Source organism: Epinephelus fuscoguttatus, linkage group LG21 (assembly GCF_011397635.1).
Source record: "Epinephelus fuscoguttatus linkage group LG21, E.fuscoguttatus.final_Chr_v1".
NCBI lineage: Eukaryota > Metazoa > Chordata > Actinopteri > Perciformes > Serranidae > Epinephelus > Epinephelus fuscoguttatus.
Genome location: NC_064772.1, coordinates 13,608,593 through 13,619,939, shown reverse-complemented (window position 1 = coordinate 13,619,939; position 11,347 = coordinate 13,608,593). Strand labels below are relative to the sequence as shown.

The following is an 11,347-nucleotide window of genomic DNA, read 5'->3' as shown; positions in this document are numbered from 1 at the left end:
AAATTATACTTCTCAGTGCTACAGAAGAATTAAACTTGAATTGTAATTTGACTGCTTCACAGATAAATACTTCTTGTAATGCCATATTTACACCAAAATAAATTCAAATATGCTTCAGTAAAAGCTGTCCTGTTGTTTTTGTAAGAATCTAAGTTCACAGGGCCAGTGCTTTTTCCATTTCAGATTTCAGCAGGTTTTACTCAGTGACAGGAAGAAGACCCAACAGTTCATTCCAAAAAGAAATTATATTCCATTCATGCATTTAGCTTTTTAGTCATTTGAAGACTAATCCGATACTATGTATATGGGAAAGTGTTTTTTTTAGTATTTACAGTCGTGTCACAATATGTACAACTCTATAAAAATGTCTCTTTGAAGTATGATGCCAGCTTTGCATTTTTTAAGTCATTAAAAACAAATAACACCTCCTATTTATTACAACAGATAATTTTTTCATAAAAGAATACTTCATTTGCAAAATTAGCATTTGTATATTGATATACTTGAGTTGAAATTGTTAAGAACACCTTTTTCTTATGTGCCTCCACAGTGAATGGAGCCATAAAAAAATCCTTATTCATTAATTAGTCATTGGGGACCATGTTTAACAACAGCAAATCTATGTCCAAACATCCTTTTACAATCACACACAACTTGTGCAGTATAATCCATATTTCATTTCTTCAGTTGTATGCTCAATACTTCCCAAACACATGGATTTTCACAAAAAAATGTAACAATATAAAGAAATTCCTCAAGCTTGTCAGCCATGGATGAGACTCCATTGACTTACTTTAAATTGTAATGTTTTAGAGGTAGTGACATACAACTGGATAAATAAGACTTGGATTTTCCTGCAGGAGCTGTCATTGAGTAATTGGTATACAAATGGTCATTTTGTGGGTGAAATATTCTTTTAAGATTAATTAGTCTTTTACTTGATTCTTGCGAAATGCTATCTTGGATAAGCTGTTAAAAGAAAGGATAGATCACTGTCTTTTCTGGAAGAGATAAGGTCTGTATTGATCTCCGCTGGCTTCATGTTGGTGATGTTCAGTATTGTTGTGGATGTAAAGAATAGCTGTTTTGCTGAAATCAAGACAAGCCTGGTTAGGAGTTAAGTCGGTCGTCATGTGTGGGTGCAGGTCGTACTTTTTTACACTCCAAAAAAACTTTGTCTCAGGCTATTTATTTCCACGCTTCTTGTTCATGGCCAGCATCAGTTCTGACATGAAGTCTTCACCACTTCCTCCACCTCCTCCTCCTCCATGCAGTGATGGTGTAGTTCTCTTTGGCGGAGCAGGAGGCATCTTCTTCACTGAGCCAGAAGGCCGCACTGGTCTTGGGGCAGCAGCAGGTTGAGGAGGAGGAGGAGGAGGAGGTGGTGGTGGAGGCGGAGGGGGTACTCCACCCCCTGTGAACACTGGCTGAGGTGGAGGTGGAGGTAAAAACCCTGGATCTGGTGGTGGAGGAGGCAGAGACTGATCCACACCTCCGAAACTCGCTGGGGGAGGCGGTGGTGGTAGCGAGTTCAATGGCGGAGGTGGTGGCAGCGAACCAAAGCCAGCGGCCGGAGGAGGTGGTGGAAGGAAGTCTGGCGGGGCCTCTAAGGCATCATCGTTGGGTGGGGGTGGCGGTGGAGGAGGGAGGTTGTCCATTGCAGGAGGAGGTGGCGGGAAGTTGGTTGGCATGTGTCGCTGGGGAGGGGAAGGTCTTGAGGGACTCTTGGCAGCCAAAGGAGGTGGTGGAGGGAGGACTGGGTCTGGAGGTGGTGGAGGAAGGATCTCAGCCAATGGTGGTGGTGGGGGTGGAGGTGGAACATTTCCAAAGTCCTGAAAAGACAGAATATGACATAATGATACAACTTGTACAAGAGGCGGGAACATTATTAGTTCTTTTTGTTTTTTTAACTAAAAAAAGTCATAGTACAGTATGCCATTAAAATGTCATAAAGAGAATAGAGTAATATTTCATAAAAAAATATTTATACATGTCATAGTATAGTATGCCATAAAAATGTCCTAATATAGTTATAGCTATATAATTATAGTGAAAGAAAGTATCTCAGAAAGAAAGTCATAAAAATGTCATTGTTTAATATGCTATAAAAATGTAATGAAAACTCATAGTATAGTATGCTTATGAAAAATGTATTTAAAAAATTGTAGTATAATATGTCATTAGTTATTAGTATTGTAATAAAAAAAATCATATATAGTGTGCCATAAAAAGTCATAAAAAATTCATAGTATAATATGCCATTAAAATGTTATAAAAAAAACCCCATTATGGCATAGTATGTCATAAAAAATATAGTTCAGTATGCTTATAATTTTTTTTTAAAAAGTTATAGCAAAATATGACATAAAATGTTCTATTATAGTAGGCAATAAAAGAAGTACGTCAAAAAGAAAGTGTTAAAAAAAAATCATAGTATAGTACACCAAAAAAAGTCTTTAGAATTTCATAAAAATGTTATTTAAAAAAGTAATAGTGTAGTATGCCAATAAAATGTTATTAAAAAAATTACAGCATGGTATGACATCAAAGTGTCATAGTATAATATGTTAAAAAGGCATACTATAGCACACCATAAAAATGGTATGGTACTGTAGTACAAGTATAGTAAAAAAAAAAAAAAAAAAAGTAATAAAATGGTCATAGTATAATATGTCATAAACAGTATAAAAAAGTATAGTATCCCATAGAAATGTAATAAAAGTCCTAGTAAAGTATGCCATAAAATGTTTTAAATATAAAGTCATAGAATAGTATGCTAATACGTTACAGTTCAGTGTTTTATCATTGTCAATTTAATATATTTGAATTCTACCTGATTACTTGACGAAAAACAAAAGCATCACTGTGGGATTTGGGAAATGTGATGGGCATTTTGTACTATTTTCTAACATTTTATAGACTAAACAATAATAACAAAAAAAAAAAAGATCATGAAAAATGAAGAGTTTTATACCTGAGACACAGGTCCTGGTTGGGGCTTGGGAGCATGACCGTTGGCCTGGCTTGGTGATTTGGCTGGTACAGAAGGAGAAACACCATCAGTGAACACACAGGGGAAAGGTTTGTTCTAATATCTCTACATCTGGATTGTTTCACATCAGCAAACACTTAGTAATGGCAGCATTTTGTGTCGTGCTACCTTTGATGGTGGGTGAGGGCATTGATGAGTTGGAGCTTGATGGGGTGCTGCGGTTCGTCCACACAGAGCTGACAGCTGCTTTCTTTTCTGCAGTTTTATAGTTTTCATGCAGCGACACACCATACTGAAAGTGTAAGGAATACACCACAGAGCATGAGTCCACGTCAAATGGAGATTTTTTTCTGTCATTATTAAGTGTAGAGGTGATTAAATGTACCTTTGCAATCCGTATTCCAGTCACCCAAAGGTTCATGGTCCAAGCATCATCGCAGCAGAGGTACTTGATGTACTGAGACTCTTTTTGGATCTGAGGATGCTGTAGAAACAATCCAAAATGGTAAACAGGTCAATAAAGCATCTCCTTTCTTTTTACACTATAAACCTTTAAGTTTCTCTTCATTTTTATCCAGCTCTTTTTATTTTGTAGTCTTTTCAGTTTTTTTTATGCTATATTTTTTTAGCACAAGCCCATTGTATTTTACATCGTATAAATTAGCATAGCAGCTAGTAGACTTCCTCTACTCATATGACGCCAGGGACAACAGCAACATTTAACAAAGGTTACGTTACAAAATTCAACTCCATTACAACTCACAAGGTTTACCAAACGACTGTCTTATACTAAGTATGTTTTCCAAACAAATATAACATGCTAACATTATTAGCACAAGGCTATGGCATTTTGCACTGTATAAATTAGCCTAGCGACCAGTGGAGATTTCCTTCACTCACATGAAACTAGGATAAATCACACAAAAGATTAAAAATGCTATTTTGTGAAGGCTTTATTGTCTTCACAATTTGTTATTTCTTATCTGTGAAATAAAAGTAAATAAATGCTTCATTTCCACTGAGGGAAATGGTTTCAGCTGACAAAAGCAGACAGGAGTTCTATGTTGTCGTGATGTGTGGTTACATTTCTGAGGAGATGCACGACAAGCTACAGCGTAGGTTACGGCAGCTATGGTGTTGTTTCGACACATGAATATAAATCTTGCTTTAGTGGTGGGTGAGATGGAGTCGCAAGTTACAGTTTATTTATTTTTAATTTTTTTGACAATATTACACTGGAGATCACATTAATTTTTCACTTGAGGCATTCCACTTGCCTGAACACAGAGCATACTTGCCCTGGGCGAGTGTTAACGTTGAGCCCTGTGACAGGAAAATCAACACTTTGGTGGACACACAAAGCTCCCAGGTAAGGTGCAGTCTTTTTCCCCCATTGACCAATCGATTGGTTGAGGAGTAGGTCGAATTTCAATTGACCAAGATTTTCTTTGGTTGAATACAACACTACAGATATTGTCACTATTGTTCACTTAAAGATTCAGGTGAGGAGATGAGGACTGGGCTACAGAGGCCAGGTAAACTCACTTCTTTCTAACTCAACACCCCTGTTGTTGTTTTCATTTGCAAACTTGTACTCTGCAATCCCAACCAATGTCAACTCAAGTGACATCACATAAGGCGATTAACACAAGCTTCACATGTGCAGTAATAGTACTTTGATGTGTACAACAGCAGCATAGTTCCTCTCACAGGGTGCCACAGGGGGGCAGAGTGTGTCTACAATCAGAGTGTGAACAGGCAGCAGCAGTTAAATAGTCTTAATTGTTGGATATATGCCAGTAAGTGTACACCCAATATTTGCTGTGCAGTGCACACTGTATGGGTCTAACATTAATCCCAGAGTCAACTGTTTCCCCCCGAAGAGGAAGTTGATTTCCCTCATGATGTGGAGATATCAGTTAAACATAATGGGGCTGGTATTAGAGATCACCTCAGGCATCTCCTCTGAATATAAAACAGCTAAATGATGAAGCTAAATTGTTTTGCTCTCCTCCTCGGATTGCTGCAGTTACTCTGGCAGCCCATAAACATCGCCCGACCAATCTGTCAAAACACACCCTAATTGAACACTTTGGCAGCTGAAAACAGCTTCAGTTATTAGCGTATCATCTTCATCGCCATCTACCACAACCGAGGCTGCTTTTAACAAGTTTTACTGTATGACTCCTAAAAACAAAGACAAGAGACCATGTGAAACCTGCTTCCAAACACTTTACTCTGACAGGTCATATTCATTTGCCCTTGGCCAGCAGCGTCTTCAGCTCAAACCTTGAGGACTCTGTCTTTCACTGGTAGGTAATTCACTTTCTTTGCCTCTCTAAGCTCTTTTTGCTTTGATCCTCAACAACTAGCCCAACGGTATCTGCTGATTCTAGTATTTCCCAGAGAAGATAGGGGAAAGGAAAGAAAGCAGACTTTCACATCCCTTTAAGACTCACCACCAACTCTAATTCTCGCTGTTTTCATGTCAGTCAGCATTTCTTAAGTGAGCACTGTACGTACCTCGCACCACTGTTAATATTCTGAATTTGAAAGTACTAAGAAATTAAATGAATGGTGCTTTTACAGTAGTTTATTTTTAAAAATACTTGGAACTGCTTTAAAAGTTGTCTTGTTCACTTTCTCACCACTCTTAGCTAAATTGGATAAAGCTGTCTCCTTTCACTTCTTCAAATTTAACTATTTATTGCGTTCCACAATTCCAGTAAGGCACGCAGCTGTGTAACTGACCATAGACTCAGAAACCACCATGCAATAGTCAATTCTGCATCATAGACATCTCTTGCACCATGCACTGTGCAGAGGTGGAGCAGGGGGTGGCTTCTGGGGCTCAAGCCTCGAATCTTTTAGGTTTTCAAAATGCCTTCAACTTTGTGTCATTCAGATAAATGATATGTGACAATGTTTTTTATCCTACTGTGCAATTTACCAGGGATGTTCCTGCCGACTAATTTCCCTGACTTAACGAAAATTTTAATTAAGACTAGTCGACTAGTCAAAAAAGAGGAAAACACTCTTAAAACGGTCAAAATTTAGCACAATTTATTGTTAAGTATTTGAAATATTGTCCCAAAAATATTGTGTGCATTAAGAGCCCTTTGAGGCCTTTAATCACACTCTTCAACAACCATGTCAGATTTTAAATGCTGCTGAAGTACGAGACACTTTGCACTGTGTGGCCTTGTACATGAATATAACACTGGCGGACGTTTAATCATTTGGACGTCTAATTGCGCACATCCCTACTATTTACGAAGGCCTAGTTCACACTACATGACTTTAGCCTTGATGTTCCGCTTGTCGACAGTTTTTGGAGCTCCCCAACAAAAGCCCCAGATGAGAGACAAATTGGTGTTGGCTAAGCGCTTGCAAATTGCTCACTGATGCATCACAGATGCTTCCTTGATATCTAGCAGGCTAAATATCTGGATCTGTCGGGGATCTTGTTGGCGAGCTACAGCTAATTAGAGTACAAGAAATGGGTTGAGGATAGAGACAAGTGGTGCTTTCCAAGGTGTGTGTGTGTGTGTGTGTGTGTGTGTGTGTGTGTGTGTGTGTGTGTGTGTGTCTGAGAGGAAGAGAGAGGGGAAGAGATGGTGGAAGGTGGACTATTGCATGCAATGTTTCTGTAAGTTATTAGCCTTGTCACTTACTCGCAATGCTTTGTTACTTAATTGACTGGGACTATCACATGACATACTCATTGGGGATTTCTCCCAGTAAAAAGATCTTGTAGTGTGTGACCCTCCCTCACTAGTTAGTAACGTAGTGTGAAAACCACTATGACTTCAAGACTTCTGATTACAATACAGAAAGTTGTGCAGTGCACTCTTTGACTTTGAAAGTTGTGTAAACCTAACTTTAAGAAATCTAATATAATTAAGTAAATGTTCTACTGTTTGCCTAATATTCAATTCACAGTACTAAAGACAACATATACCTGCCATTGTTGGGGATCCTAGAGCTGCCCAGATTAATATGGGATGGATTGAAATGTGGCAGATCTGTCAACTAACATTCATTCTGGGTACTCTATCCAGCATAACAAAAAGAGGTCTCAAGACCAGTAATGCTGTTTAGGCCAAATTCCTTCCCTCCTCTGCTATGTGTCTTAATATAGTAACATCAGATGATTTTTTTCCTCTTTTTTTGATGACAGAAGTGAAAGCTAGTCATCAACATTTGTTGTGTTATGGTTTCAGAATGACTAGTCTATACCCATTGAGTGCACAGTTGCCCACGTACAGTTTCACATGGTGTGTCTTTGGGATACAGGTCATAGTAAATTGCAGATTAAATAGTCAACTGAATCCATTAAGAAGAACAATGTATTCAGACAGAGTTTTTGTGAATTTGATAGTACAATTGCTTTATTGAAAGTACAGTAGTACCATTGCCAATAGTGGGATAGTTAGTGGGCTAAAACTGTACATTAGTAGTTGAGGTAGCACGTTGAAAGGCAGATAGTTAAAGTGGTTATATGTTGTATTGACTTAAAAGTGGGGCGCACTAGTAGTTCACATGGGAAAGGTGCAGCTAGCCTTCATTGCAGCAGCATACCATACCATGACTTAATCATATCAAAAAACCCCAAAACATTGGGCCACAGGGGGAGCCACAGCAATCGGTCGCATTTTAGCCATTTTTAAGCATTTTTCTGTTGTTATAGCGCCACCCAGTTGTCAATTAGAGTTAAATTCCTCCAGTCACCTTGAGGCCTCCTGTTCTACATATCTACCAAGTTTAGTAAAAATCGATATGGCGGTTAGGCCTAGATAAGAAATTAGCTCTCTAGCGCCCCCATTTTGTTTGATGGGGTCAATAATGGAGGGGTCCCCTCAGATTATGTGTGGTCATATGCCTACAAAGTTGCGTGTTGATCAGTGGAACCCTTGAGATGTTATACACCTTTATGTGATGAGCCACGCCCTCCGCAATATTCATTGCCTTATAGAAGCTCAGTTTTAGTAAGTTTTCCAACTTTTGCCACGAGGGAACTTTAGATATTGATCCCTAGATTATGTTCACCGAGTTTCATGCAGATCGGTCAAACTTCCTAGGAAGAGATCGATTTTGAGTGTTTTTCAAAAAATTCAAAATGGCGGAAAATCTGTATAACTGGAAGTTATGGGTTCTTGAGGCAAATTTGTTCCTCATGAGGAGAGGCATCTCTGTGCAAAGTTTCATGTCTCTACGACATACGGGGCATGAGATATACCCATTCAAAGTTTGCGATTTCAATCGGTTGTTATAGCGCCCCCCTTTGGCCAATTGATGTAGTATTGCTTCATTCACATCCTCCCATGACCCTCTACCACCGTGCCAAATTTCACATGGATTGACCAAGTCAGTGAGGAGAAAAAAACTCGATACAAAATAGGATCTAGGCTCTACAGGGTGTATCATGTTTTTCCTGAATGATGCACCGATTTTTTTAGGCATTCTATTATCCCAAAAGGCCTGAAAAATAGTGCATATAGCTGCTCTAAATAGAAAAATCTTCCTGAGTGAGCATGCCCCCACAGCCCAGTGTGTATGTATCACATGCCTCATATCAACTACTAGTGAAACAACGCATATAACAAGGAACTGAGAGTCTTACTGTTTATATCTACTTCATTAAGGGGAAGCTGCAGCTTCTCTTTATCAATTTTCACAGTGAAAGGGTGTGTAGCTTTGATGCAAACTACACTGATACAACGTATTTCTAGATAACTTACCTTCAGAATAAAGCAGAAGTCAGTCGGGGCTTTGTATTTGCTCTTAAAGTCTTTGCCATAGTAGACATTTACATTGTCAAACTGGACAAAACAGACGAGGTCACGGGATGACTGAAAAAGAAATAAAGGATTATATTACAAGTTGATCTGTAGTGTTTTCTTTTCCTGTTTCTCTGCCTGTTAAATTAATAATCAACACTATAAGTACAATAGTAGGCACATACTGTCCTGTGTGAATGGTATTTTCATGAGTAAGAGCTCCCGAGAGATCTAAGATATACCAGTAAGTAAATATATGGTAGGTATCCAGCAGGGAGTAAAAACTGTAGTTATATTCAGCGGTGCATGAAAAAGGAACGTGGCTGATAAAGCAGAAAGGCTACACACTAGGCTTATAGCCCAAGTGAAAATGAAAAAAAATCAACCATATATTTCTTTAGGTCTCAGTTGACATTGCAAAAACATCTCTGTATCTGCTGCGACTTTGATCTTTCACCATTTGTTTGAGCTCAGCTGAATGTATCCCTGGATTAAAGTATTAGTCTGGTCTCTTCCACAAAACAATGTCCCCTTTTGATCCCTGACCTTGGTTTTCCCTTTTGGCACGTAATAAATTCCTGAGGCCCTCAGCTGAAAGAGTCGCGGTTTCCAGGACTTCTTGCCGTCCTCTTTGAGGTGCATCACCCCCTCGAGATCAGGCACGATGATGGAAGTCCCGCAGAAGTTCTCCTGCAGAGGTGAAGAGGGGATGAAAGGGGTCGGTGTGAGGAGCTCCCACTGGGACAACTGTCACTTTAAAGAACATATTTCATTGTGGTTTGTGTACATGTGTTTGAGTTTATTTACCTGTATTAATAACTCCTTGTCTTTGTCTTTTATCTCTTTGAGAGCTCTCTTATCCTTCTTCCATAGATAAAAGTTCTGCGGGGATAAAACAAAGTGCATCAATGAATTTCATTACTTTTCCTCTGCACCACCAGCAGGTTCACATTTATGGTTTTGAAGTGAAACATTTTGAGATACATGAGACAGATTGCAATGAACTGTATGATATTAATTGCCCAATAATGTGGTTTATGACAAAATACCTGCAAAACTAATGACATTCCCAACAGCCTCAGCTGTACATTGTGTTTAGTGCTCTCTACAAACGTGAGCTTGCTAACAAAGATAGATAGGCTAGTGAATATGGTAAATATTATATTTGCTTAAAGGGACAGTTCACCCCAAGATCAAAAATACATATTTTTCCACTTACCTGTAGTGCTATTTATTAGTCTAAATTGTTTGGGTGTGAGTTGCAGAGTTATAAAGATATCAGCTATAGAGATGTCTGCCTTCTCTCCAATATAATGGAACAGGATGGCACTCAGCTTGAGGTGCTCAAAGCACCAAAATAACATACATGAAAAACTCCACAGCAATGTCTCTTTCCAGATATCATGACCTGGTTACTCAAAATAATCAACAGACCTTGTTTTGAGCAGTTTCATGTAGGAACGATTTTCTTTCTTCTGAGCTACACCCACCAACTGTATTACCACGCAGAAGGAAGTGTGCATTTCCTCATGGACAAGAGGCTGGTGCTTGTTTCAGGGCGAGATGTAAACATTAATGCCATCCTCCTCGGCTGAGCTGCAATGTTTACTAGCTCAGCAGTGCTCGGTGAGCTAGCAGTAGGTGCACACTTTGTTCTGAGCAGTGATATGACTGGTAGGTGTAGTCCGGTTGAAAGAAAAGAGTTCCTACACGAAACTGCTCACAACAAGGTCTGCGGATTATCTTGAGTAACCAGGTCATGATTTCTGGAAAGAGACATCGCTATTGAGTTTTGGGGGTTTTTTCGGCGCTTTAAGCACCACGAGCCAAGTGCCATCTAGTTCAATTGCATTCAAGAGAAGGCAGACATCTCTATGGCCGATAAATAGCACTACAGGTAAGAGGAAATATATATATTTTTTGATTTTGGGGTGAACTGTCCCTTTAACATCAGGATGTTGTTTGAATATGTTAGCATGCTCAGTTTAGCATTTCGCTCAAAGCACTGTTGTGCCTCATGGGTACAGTCACAGAGCTGCTAGCATGGCTGTTAACACTTAGTCTTATATATCTAATGTCTCTTTCCTTAAACATGGATGGTTATCAGTATTTTTGTGAAATTATTGGATCTAAATGAAGCCCAGTCAAGGATAAAACAATAAATCCTTAATTTTTTAACCCTTATTTTTTGTTCTAGAACAATGTCCAGTTTAAACATATGAAATATCAGAACAAAAATAATCTTTATCAGTTTTTTAAAAAACAATTGAACTCTACTCTTTGTCCCTGTGTGACTGGACTGGTGTGATTTCGTATCATAGTCTGGGCCTATATATGTAAGTGGGTTCTCACTGTGGTTAGATAAAGCCCAAAGGGGAACTCTGTTTAGGGAGCAGAAGTTGAAAGTGTATATTGATAGAGACATACTGTATAAAACAGGTCGGCCTTTGAGACATGATGGAGTACTTTAAAAATAAGAATATCTCGCCGGTTTTCCAACCAGACTATTAGTCTCTGCCGACAGACCGAATCCATTAAACACTCTGAGATTATAAAGGGTCCCACTGTATCAACA

The 11,347-nt window shown here is 38.8% G+C and overlaps 1 protein-coding gene across 1 annotated transcript in view; it reads right to left on the bottom strand.

The window, feature by feature from the left end:
• Positions 1-335: 335 nt before the first annotated feature.
• Positions 336-11,347, bottom strand: part of LOC125881749 (amyloid beta (A4) precursor protein-binding, family B, member 1 interacting protein) — a 42,646-nt gene continuing 31,634 nt past the window's right edge. Inside the window, exons 8-14 of the mRNA XM_049565046.1 lie at positions 9,580-9,654; positions 9,319-9,462; positions 8,734-8,844; positions 3,378-3,476; positions 3,161-3,284; positions 2,975-3,036; positions 336-1,832 (exon numbers count right to left, since the gene is read on the bottom strand). Of these exons, the coding sequence (XP_049421003.1) occupies positions 1,185-1,832; positions 2,975-3,036; positions 3,161-3,284; positions 3,378-3,476; positions 8,734-8,844; positions 9,319-9,462; positions 9,580-9,654 (1,263 nt within the window). The 3' untranslated portion in view covers positions 336-1,184. The remainder of the gene's footprint in view (positions 1,833-2,974; positions 3,037-3,160; positions 3,285-3,377; positions 3,477-8,733; positions 8,845-9,318; positions 9,463-9,579; positions 9,655-11,347) is intronic.